General features: G+C 44.7%; 2 protein-coding genes across 2 annotated transcripts; both read right to left on the bottom strand.

The window, feature by feature from the left end:
- Positions 1-184: 184 nt before the first annotated feature.
- Positions 185-16,198, bottom strand: DKC1 (dyskerin pseudouridine synthase 1). The gene is made up of 15 exons (XM_081179908.1): positions 16,080-16,198; positions 13,828-13,892; positions 13,256-13,342; positions 9,924-10,015; positions 8,915-9,099; positions 8,718-8,782; positions 7,331-7,457; positions 6,333-6,463; positions 5,122-5,265; positions 4,518-4,638; positions 3,149-3,267; positions 2,522-2,628; positions 2,094-2,157; positions 1,208-1,366; positions 185-713 (listed from the first exon to the last, which is right to left on the bottom strand). The coding sequence occupies exons 1-15, from the start codon at positions 16,093-16,095 to the stop codon at positions 645-647; spliced, it is 1,551 nt and encodes a 516-aa protein (XP_081036034.1). The 5' UTR covers positions 16,096-16,198; the 3' UTR covers positions 185-644.
- A 3,677-nt stretch (positions 16,199-19,875) lies between these two features.
- Positions 19,876-27,073, bottom strand: LOC308579142 (40-kDa huntingtin-associated protein-like). The gene is made up of 2 exons (XM_081179910.1): positions 24,713-27,073; positions 19,876-20,303 (listed from the first exon to the last, which is right to left on the bottom strand). The coding sequence occupies exons 1-2, from the start codon at positions 25,773-25,775 to the stop codon at positions 20,098-20,100; spliced, it is 1,269 nt and encodes a 422-aa protein (XP_081036036.1). The 5' UTR covers positions 25,776-27,073; the 3' UTR covers positions 19,876-20,097.
- Between the last annotated feature and the right edge of the window lie 279 nt (positions 27,074-27,352).

The following is a 27,352-nucleotide window of genomic DNA, read 5'->3' as shown; positions in this document are numbered from 1 at the left end:
TGGGACCAAGGAGAATGTGAGCTTGCAAGGACCAGAAGCAAGTCTTCCAAGACTTGTAGGTGTGATCTCTCCTCCCTCCCAAAATCAGTATCTGCTTTAAAAAGCAACAGGAGGCGTTATGGTACCCTGAGGGGAAACGTTTGGATTCTGGCTCATTAAGAGAGTCAAAGTAAGCACAAGGAGGTCAATACAAAAACATAATTTTTAAAGTGAAGCATCTGACCACTCACAACAAAACCCCTTTTCACCCCCACCCATAGACAAGCTGGCGCTACCATTCAGCAGCTCCTGCACATTCAAGCAGAGGGAAAAACAAAGAAGGCAGGAGGGGCAAAGGAAGACTCTGCTACTAGTGCCAAAATCAAGGGCTGCCTTGTGTTACCCCCAGAAAAGGAGTCTCACAAGCTCAGGGCAACTCCTCACAGTCACCAAGGCCTGGGTGGGTTTGTGGCCTCCAATTCCTCCAGCTATCCTTAGAACAGGACAGAGGGAGCTTGTCATGCTGGCCCCCCCACAAAAGTACATTAATTTGCACAGCAATCAGGTCAAGTCTCTGCTCAATGATCCAGTCTGCACTTTCATGAAGGCCTTCAGATTCTTTCTTATGCTGGCCCAGGCTGCCTGCTCTGGATGGTTCTTGCTGGTTACTCTGAGCTCTCAGTTTCTTCTTGCTTCTTTTTCTTCTTTTTCTTCTTCACACTTGTGTTACTGCCCTGAGAGGAGAAACAACGAGAGTTCAGAACAGCCACCCTTTTTTTGGCTACCTCTCTGGTATTGGGGATGAGTGCTTTTTTCCTGCTGGGAGTAGGTCGCGCAGGAGTTGGGCAACTGTAAGAATGGCCACGGGTCAAAACAGAATCATTGCCTTAGTCTCCCTTGTCACCCTACACAATGGGCTGCAAGAAATTGAATTCATTGCTTGCAGAGGGCTCCCCCTCACTTTCTCCTTCTATCATTCCACATATCCATGTCCCTCGCCCCAAAGGAATTAAGAGACACATGCAAACTACATAACTAGAAGCTACTGTATTCATGAGTTATCAGAAAGCCACAACTGAAAGTGAGATTCTTCCCAAATGGAAGATAAATGCTGAGCTGTTCACAGCCATTGTCATGCACATATGTGTGCAAATCGATTTTTCTTTCAAGTGTGCATATACCAGCTGATTCCTTGGCACACAAGCACAGTGGGTTACACAAGGCCTACCATTTCGCTTAGCTCCCTGCCACTCTCAGAAAGCTCTGACTTCCTCTTCTCTTTCTTTTTCTTCTTTGCTTTCTTGATTTCTGCTTGCAGCTCTGGAGAGGTTGGGGGAGAGGAGGCTGCTACACCAGGTTCCCCATCACTTTCAATCTCCCGCTTCCGCTGAGTGGGAAACAAGACACATCAGACAGGCTTCAGCCAAGGACAGGGCACTACTATACAGGCTGCTCTATGGGAGCATTTTAAGACAGATCTTGCAAAGGAGCTCATGTTTGGCACCTGCATGTGTCAACAAGAGATAAAACCAGGGATTTCAAGCCATTCACATGCAGTTACCTGCAGAGCAAGGTGCAAAGTGCACTACTTTAGGGTTTTGATTGTACTGTTAGCTGTGAGAGAGAGGATGAAATAAGGCTGCTCACCCAGCACCAGGAGACATCATCTCCTCACTTGACAAAGACTAGGTAGTAACCTGGGCAGAACTGGAGGGTGCTGGGCAAACGTCTAATACGATGAGAAATCAGCCTGTAACCATGTTACCCATCTATATGATCGAGTAGAAAGAAGAGAGATGGCAAGAATATTTGCACGCACACAAACACCCCTCCAAGAGAATTGACAGGTTTTTCAACCTCCCTTGCCACACAAAACAGTTTGAATTTGACCAAGCTTCAGTGTGAATGACGGTCACCAGTACTGCAGGCAGCTACAGGTGGCAGCAAGCTTTTAATGATCACACCACCCACAGCTACTCTGGAGATCTTTACCTGCTGTCTTCTCAATGCCCCCCCAAGCCCCCCACATTCAAAACAATACTAAAAGGTAGGCTCTAACAGACACTGCCCAAATAAAAATAAAATGCTGGAATGCAGTCCTGCAGCAAACAAACCTTTGGTGGCCTTTCTGGCTCCTCTTGGGCGACTTCCTCTTTTACCTTTTCCTTTCCAGCAACCCTGGGAGGAAAACAGGAGCTTGGTTTGCATCTTTCAGCCATCTGGTGCATTATGTACAATTCTACCCTGTTCCACCTAACTTTTTATACTAGAATTGGAACATTGGTGTTGGTGATGTTCGGAAAGCTGGTAAACACACCCAAAATGCATGGGGGGCAAACTGCAGTTTTCCTTATTTCATTTAGCAGGCTGACTCCCTCTAGAGCCATAGAAAGGAGGCTAGAAAGGGATAACTGCCTGCTTCTCCCGCCCCAAGGAAATAGCAACCCCTGCTCTGCCTTTTCTAGCACAATGCACTTTGTACATCCCAAACCAGCACACCTACCCCACCCCCACTTAAGGCAATGGGAGCTGCAAACATTACCTATTATAATCCACATAATCCGTCTTCCAGGCCTGGGGAGTTTTCTCATTGGGCTTGCCATGTGTGTCCAACAGGCCTTGCTTGATCATCATCTTCTTCTGAGAAGCCTATGGGGAAATAAGCAGAGGAAACATATGCCACAAGGCAAGGGCATGTGCTTTCTTATTGCTGCCATTTCCATAACCCTCAAGGTCCACAAGCAGCAATAAAACAAATCTCTCTTGCTCTTATGGGACTTGAGGACCCAACACCCCTTATGTCTACACCCTAACAGAGCCATCAGTCTTGGGTGATAGATCTGGGTCATCTTTGCACAGAGTGCTCTTGAAGTCTACTTTAACATCATTTGGCTCGGCTCACCAACAGCAAAAGCAACCATTTCAAGTGACCAGAGATTCTACCCGTTTCTGTGGTAGCAAGGTGCGGCCAAGATCTTTGAAAGTGCAGCCAAGTATGTACAATTTGATACAAAGCTGAGGCACCAAGCAAACAGTTCGAACATACGCCCAGTGGGATGATGCACCCAGTTTCCTGAAAATTCTGTTGCTCCAAGAGCAAGCATCAAACTGCTCTTCTGAATCTGCTCCCCTGTACAGCCAAATGGCGCGGTGCCATCTCAATACTCACTTTTGGGCCAAGTCCCCACTTGCGAGGGTACGTGTCTCTTTCCATGATCACACGCTTGATTTTTGCTACAACTCCATGGTCGCAAGTAGAGATCACTGCAGTTGTCATCAAGGCAATGGCTGCAGGAAGAAGAGTACAGGTTGAGCACCCTAAGGAATGACACAGTACAGAACCTGGCATTGCCCAACACATGCTTTTTCTGTAACCCACCAGAGTTAGACTTACAACAACATCCCCTGTAGCATCCCTATTTACTACTAAAGGAGGTTCTCCCTCTAGAAAGCAGAACACAGGTTAACACCCACCCACAAGGGTATTTTAATGCCATTTGCCCATATTCTTGCACTGATTTTTTACGTTTGGAAAAGGCACACCAGAGCAATATGTGATCAGACAGTTTCATTCTTCCTGGTTGAGTCAGAGCCCCATAAAGGCCTCTGACCCTGCTTGTTCCACCCAGGCCCTGCCAGCAGCCAGCCAAGCATCCCCATGCCCCCCAGTAGAACACTGGAAGGCTTAAAGGTGCCTGGAGGCCACTCAACACCAAGACCCAAGAACAGGAATCAAGATGTGGCAGGAAGGGCAGAGCAGCAACACTCAGAGAATGGATAAACTTCATCATCACTTCACATGTGGCCCTGAGCAAGTGCAGGCAGGTGGGGAAGTTGAAGAAAGCTGTTTAAAAGGGGAAGGCAATTTGCAAGATTACTATGTAGTTCCAAACACACTTGGGGAGTCAGCAGGAAAGATGGGCCTCATTTCTCAGTGGGACAGAGCTAAGCTGCATGGTTGTTCCCACTGTTTCACATTCTCATTCACCAAGACACTTTGCTTTTGCCCAACCCAAGTGTCCATAATCTGAGGTCACACTTGCAGGACCATTTTTCAAAGCTAGAGTGTGGCGTTGAACACGCATCTTCTCTCCAACAAAATATGTAATGCCGCCCATTCCATTTTTATTTCATTTCACGAGCAGTTTCCTACTGAAAGCACCGAACTCAAAGCAGTGCATAATAGGAGATGTAATAGATCGAAAAAAGTACAGTAAGAAAACTATGTTTTGATTTGCCACTAGATGGCACTGTAGTCTCATGTCAAATAGGCATATTGTCACTGCAACCCATTCCAGTACTGGAAGAAGGAAACTGATTGCACTCCACAATGAAGTGTTGATCCATAATCACCCGCCAATGGAGCCTGATAAAAGGGCAGCAGGGCTGGGGAGAGAAACCTCTGCTGGATATGCTGGAATCTGTGTTGCTAGCTGGAATTCTGTAGGTGTTCGGGCACCCAGGGAGCCAGCACCTATGTTTGCAACAACTCAATTAAAACCACCTAAGAAGACAAGTGCCTAGCTGCCAGTTCTCACCTGTGCAGATGGCCTCTCCTTTTGTGGTGATAACAACTATTTCCTGATTGAGTTCGATGCCATCTTCATACCGCAGCAGGCCAGGAAGCATGATCTTTGCACCATAGCAAATGGCGTTCACCTGAGCAGAAAATAGTAAAAATGATCATGCTTCAACCAACAGCTATCACTCTAAAATTCTGTTCTTCAGTTTTCAATGCATGTACTCCCAAGTCTTTGGAGTTACGCCCACAAAAATTATACCTCCTCACCAAGAGGCTTGCATGGCGTGGTGGTAAGAAAAGCTCCATACTGGACAGCATCCTGCACCGTCAATACTGTAACTACCAACAGTGGCATTCACTCCCTTAAGGTACCTGCCCCCACCCCTCCCACCTTTAAACAGCCCCGGAAGCAGAAATTAGGACTAAAGCAGTCAGGCTGCATAATTTTATTAAGATTCTTAAATAAAAATACTTTTGCAGACAGTGAAGCATCATTTAGAAGGCAGCAATCAAAGAAAATGAGGAATGCCTCTTCTAAGAGACAGTCTGACAAAAAAGTGACATTGTTAAAGCAGTAGCGATGGACTGTGGTGCCTCGGCTATAAGTCCTGGGAACTCACCGCACTGTCCTTCATAACAAGTCGCTTGTGGGATGTCAGCAGCTTCTCCAGGGGGAAGATCACCCTCCTGAGGTACGTCTCGTCCTTGTTGTTGTCATATTGCCATTGGGCATCCAGCACATCATGCATAGTCACCATGTGGTCCTAGAAGCAGAAACCACCCCAATATATTATATAACTGGGAATATGGAAAGCAGCCTGACACAAAAACCAGGGTGTGTGTTTTTTACCATCCATCCCAACTATTGCTATTCTGATGGGCAGCAACTCTTAAGTTTCCATCACTGCAATCTGATCCTGCACTGGCTGCAGATGCCAAGCATTTGAGCTAGAACCATCACTGAGCCATAGCACCTCCCAGCATGCAGGCCACTGCCTAAGGCAAAAGGGCTGGGAGAAAAGAAGATAGTTCCATGTACAAGCTTCATGTCCTGAACACACTGGAAATTGGGGTACAAACACAAAGGCAAGTGTTAGCACAGACAAAAACAAAAGAGTGAATAGTGAAGAGCCACAAGGTAAAGCAACCCCCTCATCTTGGTGCTCTTCCTGTTTTTGGCTACAATTCTCACCAGCCCCAGCCAACAAGGAATGGTCAGGGATGATGAGAGCTGCAGTCTAATATATGCACTGAAGACACCAGATTGGGAAAGACAGCATTAATGCCTCTCCTTTGCAATTCCATACAACTATTTAAGTTTGACCATTCATAAATTCTACAGCATTCTCTTCACATAGCCTAAAGCTCTTTCCCCACGTGGAAGATGTCACCAGCAAAGCTAGCCTGCTCTGCAGAAATCATATGCAGGGAAAGGTTTGGACTACTGAGCGGTTGTTTGTTCCCCACTCTAGAGAACTGCAGAGAGCAGCCCTACACAAGAGGACTGAATATGAGTTGGAAGCCAAGTTTCTGCGGAGCTGACATGAGCTTAGCAAACATAAAGTTATCAAAGTTCCAGAAACACTAGTTTTATTCACCTGTAACGAACAGTCAATAATGGATTCTGTGCAATTAGTCTCATAGGGGCCATGGGTAATTTTTGTGGGTTGGGGGGACAGAACTGGCAGAAACAAAGCTTCCTGCCTTTGACATCTCCCAACTACTCACTGTCCCAAAGTTTAATTACCAGAACAGGGGAGTCAGCCCTGTACTGAACTCAACACTTTGGGTAGTGACAATCATGTGCTCTGACGTACACCTTGCAACGTACCTTCTCTCCCATGACCCCGGATCGCACTCGCCGGAGCTCCTGCATCTGACCTCCAACTCCCAGCAACAAGCCCAGGTGCACACACAATGTCCGGATATAGGTCCCAGCTTCACAGCTCACCCAGAAGATACCTGAGAACAGGGCAGAGTCACAGCAGATGTGTGAGTTATGGAGTTCTGTTGACTTAAAGAGTTCGAACAGAAAGCATCCATGAGCCATCAGTATTGGGTGATAGATGTAAGTCATCTTTGCACTGTGTGCTATGCGATCTGTTTTACATCATTTGGCTCAGAAAACACCTCCAACCAGGGGTTGCTAACCTATGGCCTTCCAGATGTTGCTGAGTTGCAACTCCCATTGTACCTGAAGATCAACCATGCTGGCTGCGGCTATTGGGAATTGTAGTTCAGGAACAACTGGAGGACCACAAGTTAGCCACCCACGCTTTAAACATCCTAAGAAAACACAAGACTTCAAACTGGTCAAGGAAGTGATCTAGTCACCCAGAGCAGTGTATAAAAAATGGGAGAAGAAAGGCTGGAGAGGCTTAGGAAGTAACCTAGAAAGGGTCTCCGTGTGGGGGGGGGGGAGAAGGGATCACTTTTTCAATTTCTCAAAGCTCAGCTTCTGCTTTGCAGATGTGATTTGAGCATAAGCTCATGATTTAAGGCACATTATCTTGTGGCCCTTCAGATGCTGGTGCACTCTTCAATCAGCAGCAGCTAGCATGGCTAATGGTGGGGGATGAAGAGAACTATAGTCCAACAGTATCTGGAGTGTCCCTGGTTCCCAACCACAGCTCTTCAAGGAGTGCATTAAAGGAAAACCAGTCATACTGCACAGTGGAGGAGCTTCATGTTCCGGTACCGGGGGGGCGGAGAGCAGGTGGGGGCGATGGCACCCCACTGGAATAACCCTGCCGGGGGCGGTGCACTGCCCCCGCTCCCCTCTTCCTCCACCAGTGATACTGCAGACCTCATACAAAACAGTTTCATTACCCAATCTTCTTTCTGGATCATATTCTACCAATTTGCTCTCATAGATTGTTCGGACTCTCAGTTGCCTCTTCACTGCAGCAATGAGTGGGGGCCGCTGGAAGAGGGCACCAGTCAGTGTTTCTATTGCCTGCAGAAGGAAGCAGATCAGATAACACTTTAAAATACTTGCGCCCTTGTGGTAATACATGATTGACACATGCAAGGAAGGACAAATTTTATCAATTGCATTCACCTAGTAAATTTAACTTTGGTTTGGTACGATGTGGTCTTAAGGTTATGGTAATGCAAAACCATGAGTTGGCAAAACATCTGGCTAAATCAAGGCAAGCAGGGAGCTGTACTCATCAACTAGTCACCAAGGTTACCAAAGAACAAAATGAACTCCAATTGCTACCTGCAGTGCTGAGCAATGGTACGCACTCTGCTTCACAAGTATGCACAGAATGTTCCTGGGAAATTCCAATTGATCTTTGAAGAAACCACCACCATGCAGGCAGCTCAACTTCTTTAAAGTGGCTATGAACCTGCTCCCAGATCATAGAGACCACTAAATCAATATTTGCTGTTGTTGTCCCCTGCCCCCAGGCATCTCTAGTAATGACAAGGGTGGCTTCAATACCATGCGGCTATAGGCAGTCAGAGTTGTCATTAATCTTAGAAAACCAAGGCCCAAATAAAAGGAGCCTCGATTCTGCTTGCTCTATGTCTACTCTGCAGGCAGCTGGAAGCTGCACAGCACCAAGAACCTAGAACAGGAATCCTGGTGTTGCAGGAAGGATAGAACAGCATCACTCAGAGAATGGATAAAACAGCATCATCACTCTGCCCTTCCCATACATGTGAACAGATTTCAAGGGACACAGTCCAAAGTATACTTCCCATAGCAAACAGGATAGACTGAGACTGACAATTTGAGCTCTGATTCACAACAAAGAGAAACATTCCAAAGATTATAAGCCAAAAAAGTATGTATTCATTTTAAAATATTTATATCCTGCCTTTTTTCCATCATGGAACCCAGAACAGCATACCTCTGGTTCCTAGAAAGGTATCTTACCCAGCAGAAAGTGAAACAAGCAGCAATTTGCTTTGTGCTGCCACTCTTGGTCTGAAGAAACAGTCAATTACTCTTGAAAATTGAAACTTACTCTGATTTGTTTTTGCATCTAATTTTTGTTTGTGATTATTTTAACAGTGATTTATTGTGGCATTTTAAACAACATTCATGCCTGTTGCATGATATCCATGTGAGGAAATAGTTGCTCTCATCGTAAACCCCTACAGCTAAATTTAATTTGGGAAAAGTTTCTACTGCCATCATTCACACTGATGTTCATGACTACACACACACCTACCTCTCAAATTTTCCTGCCTAGCAGAGACTTACCCTTGACAGCTGAACCTCACTCTCGATTGCATTGTGCAGCCGAACGATTCCCACATACTCTTTGCCTGGAAGACGACAGAAGAGTAGTCAGGAGAGGCCACTTTAATTTACTTTTTTCACCATACCGGTGATTGTGCTGTTTCTATGTCAAGCAATACACTTCTAGGCTTGATAAAGAGACAAAGCAGATGGTATACCTGCACTCTGTTGAGACTTGACCAAGCGTGTTGCTCGCTCAATGCATACAATCAGGCACCCAGTCACTTTGGGGTCCAATGTGCCACTATGCCCTGTCTTCTCAACACGTAGGATGCGGCGGATCCAGGCCACCACTTCGTGGGAAGAAGGGTTAGAAGGTTTGTCCAGATTGATGAAGCCCGTCCTGGAAGAGAACCACAGGGACTGTTAACAATAATCTACATAGTTGTGGACTCTGCTTGCTCTTCAAAGAACAAACCTGAATTAGGACCCAAATCTACCTTAAAACAAGACAGATTTGCATTACCAGCAACTAGGGATTTCAAGCAGGATACAGTGTCCAAGGCAATACTGAATTGTGGTGCTAGTTTTGTGCTTGATATTTATGCCACATTTTTTTGGCATACGGTTGTAGTAACACAGCTTCAACTCTTTTGTACCTACCCTCCTCCCAGTTTGCGAACTAGCAAACAGTTTGTGACTAACAATTTTTAGATTATAAATTACATGGCACAGTAAAAGTTAAGAGACATTGTGCCAAACAAAAGCATTCATGGATGGAACAAAGAAACTACGGTAACTGGCAGGTATTAAATAAGAATAAAAAACCCTACAAAACATAATAGTAGGGTCAAGAGAATATCCAGCACCCTAAACTCTGCAGCTGTGATACAAAGCAATATGTAAGGACCAATGTATGCAAGTCACTATACAGGTGGCAATCATTTCAGGCACGTCCAAATGGTGTGCAATTGCCAACATGCAGATCTTTTTGAACATGGAAAAGGGAAGAACGGGGTCAAAACAAGTTGCACTTATGTGCACTTGGCCGACGTGCATGGAGGACGGTAATGGTTAAAGTGGGCAGTGGAGTCCCATCCAAAACTTGTGTTCATCTAAGCCTCATTTGTGGCTTTTCCAAGTGTTTAATAACTAACCTACCTCCCCCAGATTACAGAAGGAACACCATGTGGGGGAAATCTACTCTTAAGCTCTATCCTGCCTTACCTTACATATTCGGCAATATCTCTTTTTAAGGGATTACAACCAGAAGGAAGGGGTGTGTAGTGTGCTGTCCTCACATTCAGCTTGTCAAAGTTCTACAAAAATCCAAAGCAAGCAAGAATTAATGAACAATTAATGCTGTGGAGTTCTTAGGTTGGAGCCAAATCTCAATGTCTTAAAACTCATTGGAACTATTTGATATAGAACAAGTTGCTCGGCCAATTAAAAATCACATAACTGGTTAAGATTTGCTCTCAAAAGGAAAATCAATCCTCCTTTAGATGGAGATTGAATGAAGACATATTAGATGATAAAATGTTTTTGGAAATTAGAACGTTTTTTATGTATGCAACCACAGCAGCAAGAATTCTTATCGCCAAATACTGGAAGACTCAAGATTTGCCCACACTGGAAGAGTGGCAAACGCAATTGATTGACTACATGGAGTTGGCCGAGATGACTGCCAGGATTCGAGATTTGGGAGAAGAAGCAATGGAGGAGGACTGGAAGAAATTTAAGGACTATTTGCAAGGACTATTTGCAAAAACTTTATAAGCTATATGAATTATAGGATTTCGCATGATTTGGAAGGTTAGCCCCAGCAATGAGAGTGGAACATATATGAAATTAGATAATATTAATGAAAGAACCAATGTATAAATGTGTTTATAGAGTAAATGGATAATAAGTAATTTAAACCTAAAATGCAATTGAAAGTACAAAAGAAACACACGAAACAAGGTTATAATTTGCTGACAAATTTATTATTAAGATTGCATTGTGCGGGAGATGTGGGGAAGTTTGATGGAGGATTGAAACAAGCTTTGGAAATAATCTGTCTTTTTTCTTTTCTTTTCTTTTTTTTTTGTTTTTCTATGCTGTTTATTTTTATCTGGAAAAAATGTAATAAAAAATATTTTAAAAAAATTAAAAAATTAAATGTTTTTGGAAAAAGCAAAAAAGGTTCTGGGAGACTATTTTGATTTGAATCTTAACAAGGTTACCAGGCAGCAAGTAGTGTGGGATGCTAGTAAGGCTAAGATGAGGGGACTGTTTGTCCAACAAAATGCAACTCCAAAGATTAAAAGAAAAAAGAAATTAAAAGAAAATTAAATGAAAAAAAGGAAAGAGAAATTTTGGATGCAATATTAGAAAAAGAATTAGTTAAAAAACCAAAGAAAGAATCAGTTAAACAAGCAATCAAATTATTACAAATACAATATTCAATTACTATTAATGAAGAAATAGCGTGGAAAATTAAGAGAGTGAAACAGAAATATTTTGAATATGCCAATAAGTCAGGAAAACTGCTGGCATGGCAAATGAGGAAAAATGAACAAAAAATTCAAGAATAAAGTTGAATGGAAAATTTACAGACAAAAAGGAAATAAGAGAAGCCTTTGTCACATATTTTACCTACTTATATAAGAAAGGATATGAGAGCAAAAGTAAGATAGATCAATATTTAAAAAACAGTAACTTACCAAAAAGAAAAAAAGGAAAAACTCAGACTTTAACATAACCAAATAACAGTGCAGGAAGTGTCAGAAGCAATAAACCAAGCAAAAACAAGTAAATCTCCAGGACTGAGTGTACTCTCAGCAAAGTATTATAAAAAATTGGGTGAACAGCTTGTGATTCCCCTAAAACAGTGTTTCCCAACCGGTGTTCCGCGGCACACGAGTGTGCCGTGAGACATCGGCTGGTGTGCCGCGAGATGCCTGGAGGGAGGCGGGCGAGTCGGGCGGCGAGAGGTGGGGCGGCGGCGGCGAGGAGAGGCCGCGCCTCCTGCTGCTGCCTGGCGCTCCTCCTCGCAGCCGGCAGCGCTGCCTGGGCGCCTCCGTGCGACTCTGCCTCGCTGGGTTTGGTCTCCCAGCAGAGACGGGTCACACGCGCACCTCCCTCCCTCCCTCAGCCTGCGCGGAGGGAGAGCCAGAGAGAGGCATCGCTCCTGCGCGGCGGGAGAGGGAGCAGCCGGAGCAATGCCCCAAACGAAGGCATGGGACCGGAGGGGAAATCCTCTCCGAGGAGGATTGAGCGCAGCTGAGAGAAGCCTTTCGAGGAGCTGCCGTATCCCCTGGAAACCCCCTTCCCAGCTCTGCCTGCCTGCCTGCCCAAAGCTTGGAGGTTCCCCGGCAAGGGGGAGGGGAAAAACTTTCACTTTTGTGCGTCCCTCCCGGCGTGACGCTGCGCGCTGACGTCACGGGGCGGGGCTTTAATGGTGGTGTGCCGCGAGATTTTTTTTCAGTAAGCAGGTGTGCCGTTGCCCAAAAACGTTTGGGAAACACTGCCCTAAAAGACACTATGAATGAGATCTTAAGATCAGGCAAAATCCCAGAGACATGGAAAGAAACATATATAACATTAATTCCAAAGCAAGATTTGGATTTAACGCTAGTAAAAAATTATAGACCTATTTCATTATTAAACAATGATTATAAATTATTTGCATACATATTAGCTAATAGAATGAAAAAAGTCCTGCAAGAATATATTCATCAAGATCAAGCAGGGTTTTTACCAGACAGACAAATTAAAGATAACATCAGGAGTATCTTAAATATAATAGAATATCTTGAAGTAAGAAATGAAAAACAAACTGCCTTAATGTTTATAGATTTGGAAAAAGCATTTGATAATGTCTCATGGGATTTCATGGATAAAATTCTTGAAGAAATGAATTTTGGAGAAAAACTGGTAAGGGGAGTCCAAGCTGTTTACTCACAGACGATAATACTGTTGATTGTTAATCAGGTAATAACAAATCAATATACAATACAAAACGGAACCAGACATGGTTGCCCCCTATCACCGCTTCTGTTCGTCATGGTCCCAGAGGTATTAGCAAGGAATATAAGAGCTGATAAAGATGTTGTAGGAATAAAAACAGGTAAAAGTGAATTTAAACTGAAAGCATTTGCTCATGATTTAGTAATTACAGTAGAAGACCCAATAATTCTCTCCTTAAAGTTATAGAAAAGATCCAATGATTTAAACTTAATAAAAACAAGACCAAATTATTAGTTAAGAACTTAAAAGAATCAGAGAAGAAAGACTTGTCCCAATTCATAAACATAGAGATTCATAAAAAGGTGAAATATTTAGGAATATGGTTATCAATTAAGAATCTTAATATTTATAAAGATAAATATAAAAGATAAAAAAACCTCAGCCACAAAAATTTAACAACTTTTCTTTTTGCCAGTAAATTTAATGGAATTTTGAGAGTTAATTATACTGCAAATTAGTTGCTCTAGTTAAATTTAATTATATCATAAGCTTTATATAGAACACTAATAAATAAATATGTAGTTCATTTACACAGTTCTGTTTACCTTGAGAAGTAAAGGCCATTGTGATGTGTCCAGTTGAGCCACTCTGGATTCAGGCTTGATAAAGAATTCTTCAGAATACTGTATATCCTAGGAACAATCAAATAGGCAGATTAGCAACTATAACTGCCAATGAAGCATGCTGGCCACCATGTTCCTTTACTCATCAAGTTTGGAAGTTAACAATATTCTCTAGTCTAGACACAAAGAGCAAATAATTAGAACTGCACTCTTCACGTTGCTGTTTTTCCTCATCATGCAACAATTTTATCTATAAGGGGCTTCTACAAAGAGAGCATACTATTACTATTAGCTCCTGCCCAGAATGCATGCCTCTACACAATCAATTGCCCTCATCACTTATCAGCCAAAGTTATAACTACAGTGCTGAACAGGAGAGGGAATGTTTGCACACCCCTGGGAACAGCATATTCCCAGGAAATAAATGGTGGGAACTGTAGTCCAGCAAAATCTGCAAAGCACCATGTAGGCTACAGGGTGCAGAGAGGTTTAAAATTTCTTGCCCTAAATAGAATTCTAGTATGGAAATTAAGCAATATCACAAAGCAACTCACAGCAACCTCTTCCTCTACCAGATATTTCTGTTCTTTCTTTTTCTTGTGCTTCTTAGAGACAGAGCCTACAGAAAGACAAAAAATAAAAACAATGCTACAAATAAATGGAACTAGAAGTAAACTTGGCATTGTTCACCCACCTAAAATCAAACCTAAAATTAGTAATCTGATTTCAAATTTTAGATCAGATAGGAAACTTATGACCTGGAGTCCAAATGCAACCCTCCAGCCTCTCCATCTAGCCCTGTGAACTCTTCCCAGGCCATACATACTCCCCAACCCACAGCCTTGCTTTGTGCTTTTGCCAGTCTGGAACCCATTCTTGAACTTGGCTCATGCTTCTTGCTTGCATTGCATCGAGCAGAGCATGAAGAAACTAGCTTACTGTACAAATCTGCATTTAATGCTCTGCCCCCTTTTGCCTCTGGCCCCACCTACCACTAGCACATAGCACCTAGAAAGGAATAAGGCATGAAAATGGGTTGTAAGAGTTTACAGTACAGTACAAGATTCCTTATATATGGTGATATTACAGTTAACACCATTATTCTAGGTTTGCAAGAGCACCGTTGCCAGGTGCTGCAAATAACCATCACTCCAACCCAAGAGGAACCAAGAGCGTGCTGTGGGTCGAGACCAGGGAGAAGAGTCGGTGAAAGAAGACTGGAAGAAATTTAAAGACTATTTACAGAAATATTGTAAAACTAATGAATGTTAGAAGGATGTTGGATAGAAATTAAGGGGTTTCTAGCTGTAATGCTTTAAGAGAATATGAAACAAAGGTTTATAAATGGATAAAAGCTGAACTAGTAAATTTAAGTGGAATACAAAAAAGGGAGGTATGAGGAGGTCTGGGGAAATAAGTTTAAGGAAAATAAGAAACGGAAAATTAATGTGTTTTTAACTGTTTTTCTTTTGCATTTTTCTTTTTCTTTTTCATTTTTATTGTAATGTGTGAAAAAATCTTAATAAATATCTTATAAAAAAAAACACAAGAGCGTGCTGTGGGTGACCAAAGAAACCTGCAAGAGAGGTACTGGAGGAACAGTTGCATGGGATAAATTGGCTGCAGTCAATGCTCATGCAGGCCAACCACGTGGGCAAGCGCCTTAGTGCCTTAAGTGGGCAAACTGGAAAGCACTAGCCCCTTTCCTCAAATGCAATTTTTCCTGCAGCCACGGAATATCGATAGTTCCTGCGAATCTCCCCCCCCCCCCACCTCCAAAAGGAAACAAACATGCTGTGAAACACTGAACACGTTACAATCGGCTCCAAGGTGGGAGAACAGCAACCTCTCTCCCCCCCCCCCACCAGCGCTGAGAAGCGAACATCCCCCGTAAAAGCGGTTTTTGCCCCATGCACCCTTACCCGGCGGCGAAGTTTCCCCAACACCCTCCTCCCCAAAAAGAAAGACGGAGGCGCACGAGCGGAGACAGGCGTTAGAGAAGGAGGAAACAACAGAGTTGGAGGGACATGATAACAGATTTGGTTGGCATGCATATCTTTGGTATGGAAAAGGTAAAGTACATAAAGGGTTCTATAATCACATAATAAAAAAACACTGATGAAAGTGTGGGGGAAATATAAAGATTTATTAGAACCCAAAACCCCATGGTGGATATCTCCTATTGAAACATCATCACTTAAGGAGGTTGGCCAACATACAGAGATTTATTAACATAACAAGAAGGGAAGTGGAAACTGAAGGAATATGAGGACTTAAAGAAGCATGTTCGGACTTGGCTGCACCATGGAGTAAAAACGGTTTTTGCTCCAAGCACCCTTACCCGGCGGCAAAGTTTCCCCAACACCCTCCTCAAAAAGAAAGACGGAGGCGAGGGTCAATCTCGCTTTGTGGAATCGCTCACCCCCCACCCCCCAAAAAACCCACTACATCCGAGCATGCACAGAGAGTCGTTTCCAAACACTGTACAAGTAGCCACGTGCTTCGCCACGATCGGACTCAGGACAGGGCTGAGAAAGCTAAACACTACCCTCCGCTAAATCTGTGAACTTCAGCAATTCTTCCTACGCTCCCATTCCCCCCCCCCTTAAAAACTAAGCATTTAATTCCCGTTCTTCCCCGGAGGCGATCCTCTCCGCGACCCGAGAGAAGCGCGATCCCTCCTCATGTTACAGGAGGCCCCACTGCGCCCGCATGGAGGGCACCCGAAAAGATCAGATCCACGCCCGAAGCTCGCCTCAGGTCCGGAGAAAGCAGCCCTCACCCCGAGCGCACGCCGCGCACCCACCTGGACCGTCCGCCATCTTGCCCTCGCCACGCGCTGCCTCTGAAAGACACGCGCGCACCTCGCCTCCCGCCAGCGAAAAAGGGATCCCCTCGCCCACTTCCGCTCCCTGTCCGGACAAGCAGCGCGGCGCGGCGCGCGGGAAAAGAGGGACGGAGCGGCGATTGGGTGAGCAGGGAGCTGGTGGGCGGGGCGGGCGGGTGCACAATAGAGGGCAGGAAAGCCCTAGAGAGGCAAGGTGCCGTCAGTCCCCCCTCCCCTCCGAGAGGCGGGTTTTTAAACAGCGCCGGAGTTCAGGGTACGAAGGGACTCCAACTCCCAGCAGCCCCCAGCCAGTATAGCCAGAGAACTAGGGAAGATGGGAGCTGTAGTCCAAGAGGCAGAGGCGGTTGTTTTTTTTTGTAAATTAGCCAAGTTTTGCAAGAACCAGATGTCAATAAAACCCCGCTGGGGGAGGTGCAGGGCTGTACACAAAGCGGGGATCGCGTGGAAACAAGGCTCAGGCGGTTTGTCGAAGTGGATAATGGGGGGTGATCCTAGGTGTGTAACCAGGATTGTGTGTTGAGCACGTTATTTTATGGTAGAGAAACGTGGGCAAATTACACCTGCCAGGCGTATTATGAAAATTTCTGGAAATCTCTCACGCTTCCACACATTTTTTATGGTATTTCGGCCAGTCCTCAAAAAGGCGTCCTAATAAAGATGTTTGATTTTGAAAATGATAGACCAACATATTAGGGTGGGACATCTGTGTGAAAAAGAAACAGCAAATCAAGAGACTTCTTCCAACTGAGCATTTATTGCATTCCCATTGCAGCCTGGAAATCCAAACCATTCAGCAACATATAATAATCAGATGTGGAGAAGCAAAGTAATCACATCATAGCTGTCAATGTTTCCCTTTTTCTAAAGGAAATTCTCTTATTCCGAATAAGATTCCTCGCAAGAAAAGGGAAAAGTTGACAGCTATGACTTACACTACATTTTAACACCACTTGCACACCATAAGGCTTAAACTGCATATAATTTTTAAAAATATTTGTCTACTATAAAATGAAAAATCCTCCAGAAAGTGGCCTGAAAAGGAAGATGGGTGCTGCACCCCATAGTCGCCTTTGACTGAACTTAACCGTCCAGGGGTCCTTTACCATTACCTTTTACTTGTACTGTTTTTAAAAACTATTTGCCTTGATGCACATGTTTGTTATAGGAAAATCCTCAGGCTCACTAGGATTACCAAACAAAGACACCAGCCAGGAATATAGGAAAAAAACAGCAGCCAGTAGGCCTGGTCTTCATTCAAATAACTGTTGCAACAGGACTTCAACCCACCACATGGGAGAACGGGGAAGAAGCAGAGAACAAAGGGTGGCTCCCACTTTTATCAGTTTTACAAAGATACCCACAACACCCCTAAAATTACATCATGCATATATCACAAATACATCACATGTTGGAAAGGTCTGGCGACAGAAACTTGAGCATCAGGGCTTGCCCCTCCCTTACCTTGACCTCCACCAAACACAAGAGATGTCCCTTTTTCCCAGCTAAGTTAATCACAGCCTTTTGTCTTGATCTGGGTTTGCTATTGTTTCTGGAATGGCTACCTGCAAGATGGAGCTGTTTCGCCTGGCCTTTGGCATGGACTCACTCTGATCCCGTATATGGGATTTCGCATGTAAATTTCCACTTGGCTTTTTTGCTGGCCCATGTAGGACCAGCATGAATAGCTGGCTCGGGTGAATATCTGATGTTTCCTCCCTTTATGGTCTTGATTTATGGGCTACACTAAAATGAGGCTGTATTTTAAGTTGTATTTTGATTAACTCTTTGCTTTCTATTATTAATAAATTAAAACATTCTTTTTCTATTGGTGCAGTAGTGTTGCTTTATCCCATTGCATTTGTATTCCTTCCTTCTCTAGGCAAATCTTAAAAAATGTAGTATAAACATCAACAATTGGGAAACACTTGCCTGCGAGCGCTTCAGTTGGAGAACAGCCTTTACCAAAGGTGTCATGGGCTTTGAAGACACTCGAACTCAGGACACAAGGGAGAAATGTGCTAAGAGGAAGACACGCTTGGCAAATCCATACCGTGATCAACTCCTGTCTGGAGACTAATGTCCCTACTATGGAAGGCCGTGTGGTTCCAGAATTGGCCTCCACAGTCACTTACGGACTCATTGTTAAAACCGTGTTTATGGAAGACATTCTTACTCGGCTGTGAGTGATCGCCAAAGAAGTATTCCTTCCTTTAAACGTTGCATTGGGAGTTAGAGGTGAAAGCGAGTTCCAGTTCGTATCTGGTTTCCAATAAAAAAAGCCAGTGGTGTGTGCCTCAAATCCAATGTGCAAATGCCAGACTCACAGCCAATGTATAATCAAGAAACTGTTGATTATTAATCTGAGACTTCGTCCTTGAGTATGTGACATTATTGTCATGATTGTTTTCTGATAAGTCATATCCTGTTTGTCTAATCATTGTTCTTGTTAGGAAAAAATAAGATTGAGGAATGGTACCATTCTTCAATTGTTTTTTTCCTGGCCTGTTTTAATTTTGTTATAACTTAGGCCTGGTTTTTTGTTTTGTTTTTTTAAAAAATCTGGTTTACTTGAGCCGGACAGAAAGTGTAGGCTTCTAAAAAGTTGTTATTGATGCCAGGGGCTTAACTATCCTTTGAGGGTAAAGTATTGGAAAAGTCTCTTGAATGATTAATCTCTTGGGTTCTCATTTCACTTTTATGCTATTAAAAATCCCCTCTGTTGTTTTATTACATGAGTGTTTGAGTTGATTGATTTCATATTCTAATGATTTTGTACTCATGGTGAGCTGCATAGAAAGTTTTCTGAAGTGTCAGGTTATGTGTATATTTAATAAAACAATAGGTAAATGAAGTGCTTTCCCCTTTATTTTTAGCAATGTATATGGACCTAAGGCAGGAGTAGCCAGTAGGTCCAATATAGGGCTATTCAGATGTTGCTGGAATACAAATCTAAGCATCTCTGAGAATTGGCCATGCTGGCTGGGGCTGATGGGCGTTGGAGCAAAATAGAAGAAAAAAGTTTTGCGGAGGGCAGTGTTCACTACCACTGAACAGAATTTTCATTGTATGGGGCTTGGACCCCCTCATTTTTAGATCTTGGAGCTGATGTATTCATCATGGCTGCAGAGACCTCACTGCAACCTAGAACTTTCATGCTTCACATCACAGCACTGAGCATGCCTGTGAGAGAGTTACCAGAAGCAAAGCTTAAAATGATCCTTTGCAGTATTCAAAGGGTAAAGCATTGGCATAAATGATCAGCTCTGCGTAGTTGTGTAGTGGGTTGCCAAAGTCATGGCTGGTAAAAATCAATAACTGCTGTTTTGGGTTGTTATTTTTTAAAATAATCATATTTATTTATTACTTTCATAAAATGATATGAACTTATAAGATACAGAACTGAGAACACAGAATAAGAACTAAGACACAGTTCCTGGGGAAACAGAGGCAGAGAAGGGTTGAATATATGAAGCAGTGAAATCAACCACCCCAAGAGAAACTATTCTCTCTCAAACTCTCTGATCTGCTATCTCTGTAAGCACATTCACCCTACCCAACTCATAAGGGTTTCCTCAGTTACAAACACAGTTCCTGCTGCCACCACCAAAATGCCCAAGAGACTAACTCTTCTTTCAGCATATCACATTGAAAATGCCCCCTCTAGGAAGGGCAGGTGCCTAAAGGAAGATGTCCCTTCTGGTCTCCTCAGGCAAATCTTGGAGACCTTGGAGTTCATGCAAGCCCTCTAAAACCATCTTAATATTGGCTTTGATCTTGGCAGAGTCTTTGGTAAGGGCTTCACTGAACTCTATTAGTAGCTTCTTGTTCTTCTCAATGAAGGCAAGCACCCCAGGAAGAGTCAACTCCACAAATAACCCATAACCCAGTGCTACAAATATGGTGGAGACATCAGGCACTTCTACATTGACATAGAAATTGTAGCCTAGATCCACTTGAGTCGTCAGCTCCTGGCTTCCTATCGCCTGCAATCACTCAATAATATTCTTGAGCTGTAGTTACTGAGCCACATTTTCATAGACCTGATCTTGCTGCTCCAGAACCCTCTGGAGACCCCTCTGCAGAACTTCACCGACGATAGCTTCGCACTGGAGCACCTTCTCCTGTACCTGCCGCTCACCTGGCATTCTGGCGAGGTTCCCGCGGGAGCTTTCATGCCAGAGCCTGGAGGGGAGATCAGTGGGACTGTTACTCACTGTAACTCTGGGCCCTCCTGCCTTCCTCCCACAGAAACAAGAAGCTGGACGTTCCGCAATCCAGTTGGGAACTGAGGGGCTGGGTGAGGGAGCGGAGGGCCGGGGGGGGGGGAGACGTGGGCAGGTGGGCGAGGGAGACTACCCTCCCTCCACGCGGATGCTTCCACAACTGTTATGCTATTGATGAATTGGTGAATTCGCTTTGAGTCCAAGTAAACAGGGAATAATGTAATTCCTCAAAACTTGAAACTCAAGACAATCTTTCCGCCAAGCCGAGCTAGTGCAACTGTAATATAATAAACAGTGATTTGCTTAAATGCATCTCACCACTAGTGTTCAAAATTATCCAGGCACCAGGTGCATTTTGCACCTGACTATCAACCACTTGCAACCAACTGAAGATACCTGGACACCAGGATGGTGCCTGACATCTCCACCATCTGGAGGTGCATGCCTGGATCTTGACTGTTTTCACATACTAATACCACATCCTATATAATTCCATCAGTTATATTTTATCTGCACAATCAGATTGGATTTCAGAAACCAAAATGCTTTTTCTGTGCAGCCTGAGCTGGAGCAGTGGACAACGTTATAGTTAATGGTTGTCACTTGTCTTCATTTACCCCACCCCACTGCCCTGCTCACAACTGTGAAGAATATTCCTACGCTACGAACTGTCTGTGTCACCATTAAGAAAAAGAGGTAGGAATAGGCCAATGTGGACTGTCTATGAATAAAGTGATTTTTCCCTTTTATGTTCTCAAAGTTTTTAACCTGGTTCAAGGTTGTCATCTGAATTAGCCAGATATTTAACTGAGAATCAATCAGTCTGTCCATCCTTTGAAAAATAAGACTTTTTAGAGCCATCTTGCCCAAAAATGGCAACCAGATATTCCATTTGGGCAACTGTAACCTTGGCTTAAGGAGCCATTTTGTGCCTAGCTTATATAACTGAATTTCTAACACTGCTCACTACAATCTAGTGATAGCTAGGCATTTACACATAAAAGTAGATGCTAGTGCACCTGTTATATAATAAACAGATTTGCTTAAATGCATCTCATTTTGCATCTGGCTATCAGCCACTTGCAACCAAGTGAAGATGCCTAGGTGCCAGGATGGCGCTTGAAGTCTTCTTGGGGTTTTTTTTTGGCACCTGACATCTCTACCATCTAGGATGCATATGACTGAAGCTGTGTCCCAATAATAAAACAAGGCTGACATTTGAGTTAACTGGTTTAGGATTGGTAAAGGCACAAAATGCTTACCTTACTCTCTGTAAATTCCAAACAAAGCAAGTTATTTTTACAATCAAAGAGGAACAGGAATTCTCTTTAGTTAAGAAGGGTAGAAAAAAAGACAAAGGAAGTCTCATCATTATAAGCCCCAACATTCTATAGAATATATGAGGAGCACCACATTGTCTGTCCTACATGATCTACCCATTGTGGTCTATGAATATGCCAAATTTCAAACTGATCTTTTGTGTGGCACAACACTAAGAATGAAAAAGTTTTTCATTCTGGATTGGAACTGCAACATGAATAAGAAACATTTATTACTTCCATCACATATATGCTGCCAAGATACCTGAGATTGCTTTGGCACTAGAGTTGTTTGGTGGTGATAAAGCAGTCTGGGTGGTATAAAGAAGTGAGTAGAAGCACCCTCTTCCACAGGGGTACCAACTTAAATAAAATATTGGGGTGGGAGCAGGTAAGCCCCACCATGCATAACCAAACACATGACACAGCACACATACACTATTTGAATGGCAAAGTCCATCAATGGGGGTGGGGTGGGGTGTGGACCCCTCAAATATTTTATTACAGGGCCCAAACGGACCTCAGCCCCAAGAAGCTGGCTCTTATGCTCTTCCAACACTTCTTTTATTCAGACTCTAAACTCACAACATGGGCTAAGATTTGTGAGCTCAGTTGTCTAACTTGACACTTCATGTAACTTCCAGTGAGTGACTTTTAAAGTAGAAAAGGCATGAGCCTAAAAATGGACTGAAATACAGGGCACCCCCCCCCCCATTTAAGTGGTGGTTATGTTCTGAGGCACCGCGCATGTTAGTGAAATCATATATTTGAAACACCATTGAAAAAGCCTGTGCACACACACACACCCATTCCACCCCTTTTTTGGAATGTTTTAAGTCACTTCTGGGTTCGATGTGATGCACGTACAGTGGTACCTCGGGTTACATACATCAGGTTACATACACTTCAGGTTAGACTCCGCCAATCCAGAAATAGTACCTCGGGTTAAGAACTTTGCTTCAGGATGAGAACAGAAATTGTGCGGTGGTGGCGGGAGGCCCCATTAGCTAAAGTGGTGCTTCAGGTTAAGAACAGTTTCAGGTTAAGAACGGACCTCTGGAACGAATTACCGTATTTTTTGCACCATAACACTCACTTTTTTCCTCCTAAAAGGTAAGGGGAAATATCTGTGTGTGTTATGGAGGGAATGCCTACGGGTGGCATGCCTACGGATTTTCCTCCTCTAAAAACTACGTGCGTGTTATGGTCGGGTGCGTGTTATAGAGCGAAAAATACGGTAAGTACGTAACCAGAGGTACCACTGTATGTACAATTGCACACCTACTGAACATGCATAAGTAAGGGGTTGCCTGCATAAATAATTAAGCAACCTATTCCTGTTCAAAATCTGTACTTTAACCACTTCCCAGATGCATCTTTTGCTGTTGCCTCTTTTAAAGTCTATGATATCTATAAAGGGATTATTTTCAAAAGTTACTACATATATTATCATTAGCACCATCAGCGATTACAACAGTACAGTCATACCTCGGAAGTCGAATGGAATCTGTTCCAGAAGTCTGTTCAACTTCCAAAACGTTCGGAAACCAAGGTGTGGCTTCTGATTGGCTGCTGGAAGCTCCTGCAGCCAATTGGAAGGTGGGTTCCAAAGAACGTTTGCAAACCGGAACACTCACTTCCAAGTTTGTGGCATTCAGGAGCCACAACATTCGACTTGTAAGGTGTTCAGGATTCAAGGTACGACTGTACTAGGAAATAAGACTGCACACACCTCAAGCATTACCAGTACCACCCTCAGCCTTTTCTGCAGCAGAGAAGACCTCCCCCTCCTACCCATTACTTACTGATATAAGTAATAAATAGGCTTGCTCTCTAACAAAGCTTCATAAGGCAATACAAGACCAGGACTATATGAGGCATTTATGCAAGTCCAAGGCATTTTTACTCTCATCTGGATTTAAGGCTGGAAGGCAAAGGAAAAGTGTGGTGCACTAAGGCTAAGTTTCAAATCAGCAACTTGTGACACTGCACAGTATCATTTTTATTTTGCTCAGTTTTCACCACCAAAGTGATCTGCCTGGGGCACAACCACACATTAAAGCATCAGCCTTGGTTTTCAATTTGTTGGCTTTATGCAGTCTAGGCCTACATGAAAGTCTCTTAAATCTGATTTTAAACGGACAGGATTTTTTTGATTCTTGAATAATGATTACAGTAAGCCTGCAACTTAAGTGCATTTAACTTTTGTGCATTCAGCTTTACGTGCGCAGCAATTTGTGTATATATGGGGGAAATGACACTGGCAATCCCATCTGCCACTGAACCAGGTGTGAAGCCCGGAATGTAACTCCTGCATATGTTGTGGGCTTACTGTAATGAATTTTGTATTCAAACACTAAAAAAGCCTTCCCCAACTTGGTACTCTCCAGATGTTTTAGACTACACTACAGTTTCCATCAAGCCATGCTGGCTGGGGCTGAGGCAAGTTGGAGTCCAAAGCAATCCAATAACATAAGAAGAAAACTGGCAGCATAGTTTTCAAGCAAGAATCCAGCAGTTCAACACAAAGCCCTGTGCAAAAGAACACAGCTACCTCTCACATGTGTACTTACACTTTAAAATGTAAAATATAAATAAGTATCAACATTTAAAATTCCGCAACATTACTTTCAAGTTTACAATGTGTAATAAATTGTGTAATTTCTGGAACCAACGATGAAGAAAGTGTTTTATAAAGTCCAATATGATAAAATCAGCCCAACAGCGGGGGGAAATGTGGAACACCTCGTGTTTTTCTCTCAAGTCCTTGGTGAAGTCTAAGTAATGTTAGGAAAGAATAGATGTGGGTAGGAAGAAAGTAAGCCCCAATAGAATGAAAGGCAGTGCTTTGCCACCGTGTTTCCTTCATGCAGAGAAAAGGTGCAGTAGACTTAATGGAAAATGCAGGCTGGAAGCTAGGAGGACAGAGACTGAAGTGTCACTTCCATCAGCAAAGCAAACCTTCTTTGCAACACTTCTGTGAAAAACAAAAAAGGGTCGTCTAAGAACCATACGCTATACCAAAGTACCCTTGGTCATATCCCCTGACCTGAGGGACTGATCATTTCCTGTACCACCAGATGGAGGAGGTGATTCTGCTCCGGAGTGAGTAGCGGCCAGAGTTCCTTCTGCAGCACCTTGAGCGCCTCCAAGTCTTTCTCTTGGCAAGCCATGACAGCGGACTGCAGCAGCAGGAAGAGCTCGGAGGGCACGTAGCCCGGCGAGGCATCCAGGGCCTCCCAGGAGTACTTCTCGAGGGTCTTGGCGTGCTCGGGCATCAGCTTGGAAGGCGGAGGCTGGAGCAGTAGGAGGAGAAGGACGCGGGCCACCTCGCAGTGCAGCAGCTCGTCGAGGAAGGCTCCCGGCGGCGGGCTGACCGGAACGGAAGAAGAAGCGGCTGCGGCAGCCGAAGACGACGATCCACCGGCAGAGGGTCCTGTGCCGGCCTGAGCCATCAGCTGAGCCTGGGTGAGCACAGCCAAAGCACCATCGTGGTCGCGGCAAAGCAGCAGGCAGGAGGCCACGTCGCGTAGGCAGCGCAGAGCCTCCAGGGGCAGCTGGGCGACCGCCAGGAGGTCGGCGGCGCGCAGGAGGGCCGGCACGGCTTGGCCCGGCTCTCCGCCGGAGCGCAGCTCGTTGCCCAGCTCGAGCCAAAGCCCGGCTGCCAGCGCGGGCTGGCCCAGGTCGAGGCGCAGGCGGGAGCCGAAAGCCACGCAGCTCTGGGCAACCGGCAGGTGTTCAGACAGTCCCAGCCCGGGGCCTTGGCGCAGGCGGAGCTCCCGGTCGTGCTTGAGCCAGAGGCGCGCCGCTTCGCCCAGCGCCGCCGCTTCTCCAGGCGCGTGCCCCAGGCTCTGGGCGCAGCGCGCCACCGCTAGCTGGCACCAGGCCGCGTACGGGAGGCTCTCCTGGGCCCGCAGCTCCCTGGCCAGCGCCGCGAACTGCTCGGCCGCCTCAGACAAGTTCGGCTTGCGCAGGAAGCGCCGGCGGAGCTTGGCCGACACGAGCCGGTAGCGGGTCAGGAAGTCGCCTCCGCCGCCCGATCCCGACCCAGATTCCCCTCCGCTGAAACCAGGCGACAGGCCGCCACCGCCGGTACCCGGGACGGACAGCATCTTCCCGACTCCTTCGGCTTCACCGACAGCTCTCCTATGCTAGGCCCCGCAGGAAATGGCGACAGAGGGTTGCCGGGCAACGGAACAGGAAGTGAAAAAAAGGCGTTGCTAAGGGCCGTGTAACCATGGCGACCGCGGAGGCAGCCGTTCCCATCCCTGGGCTCCATCTCTGGGCTCAGCTCAGCGCACTCCTACCTGTACTTTGCTTTCCAGGCGCGGATCCAGGTGGAACAAAAGGGGAAGGTTTTCACAGGGAAAACGCTGGGGCAAAACAACCAACAACATACCAGACGCAGCACTTTAAATCACGGAACCTGTGCCTAGAAACACAGCACAAAATGATGTGTCTTTCTGGGGAAAATGACTCTTTAGCGCTCAGTCGGAGCAGTTGAGTTTTCCGCGGGATAGCCGTTTTCTCCTGTTTGAAGTTAGGGTGGGTTTTCCGTGGGAAAGGAGCAGGGCAAGGGGGGTGTTATGGGAATTGTAAGGTTTCAAATATAGAATGAACGTTGATAACTGCACAAGGTAAACACACATACATAAGTATATGAAACCACATGTCTAAAACAGTACAGGAAAGCAATCCAAAAGCCATTTTGACTCTCCTAAAGACACTAAATATTTCCTCTGCCTCCTTTATTCCCCTAGCATGAGAACATCAGGGGAAGTTCCTGAAAGGATTCCTCTCCTACATCTATGAACCTCCTTTGTATTGTCATTGTCTGCCCAGATGCTCCGCATTGAGGGATGGGCATCCTGATTGTCTCATCAAATGCTAATGTTTTGTGTAAACTGTGTCTCAGAAAAGTAAAGGACCCCTGACAGTTAAGCTCAGTCTCCAACGACCTGGGGTTGTGGCGCTCATATTGCTTTACTGGCCAAGGGAGCCGACATTTGTCCGCAGATAGTTTTTCCGGGTCATGTGGCCAGCATGACTAAGCTGCTTCTGGCAAAATCACAGCAGTGCATGGAAATGCCGTTTACTTTCCTGCTGGAGTGGTACCTATTTACCTACTTGCACTTTGACGTGCTTTCGAACTGCTAGGTTGGCAGGAGCTGGGACTGAACAATGGGAGCTCACACCGCCGATCTACTGATCAGCAAGCCCAAAGCTTGGTTTGGTTTACACCACAGTGCCACCCGCGTCCCAAACTGTGTCTGGAATTATGCAAAACTTGCTAAATCCTCAAGAATATCAAACTTCAGCCTGCCTGAGCCACAGGAACCCCACCTTCTGTGAGATGTAATTTCTGACTGTTTGTAGAGGGGGTTTCTCCTTCTCCACGCCAAAATGCAAACCCTTAAAAGAGATGTTTCCTTGGGGAGTTGGGGCAGCAAAAGCCAACCACCCCTATTTTTTCTATATCAGGGGAAAATGCTGAGACCCGTTCTTTCTTGGCACTGGACAAGTGGAAGTGTGGCGGCACCATAAAGTGGCCTGGTCCTCTTAGGTTGCAATTAGACATGTAGGTGATGCTGTGTTAGTTTTCCTGATTGCAACACTGGCACTTCTGTCTGAATTTATGTTCTCTTTGTGTTATCTATATTTTCTCTATATATTTTAAAATAATTTTTAT

The sequence above is a fragment of the Podarcis bocagei genome (assembly GCF_964188305.1).
Source record: "Podarcis bocagei genome assembly, chromosome: Z".
NCBI classification, from domain to species: Eukaryota; Metazoa; Chordata; class Lepidosauria; order Squamata; family Lacertidae; genus Podarcis; species Podarcis bocagei.
This window is presented reverse-complemented; position numbering and strand designations above follow the sequence as displayed.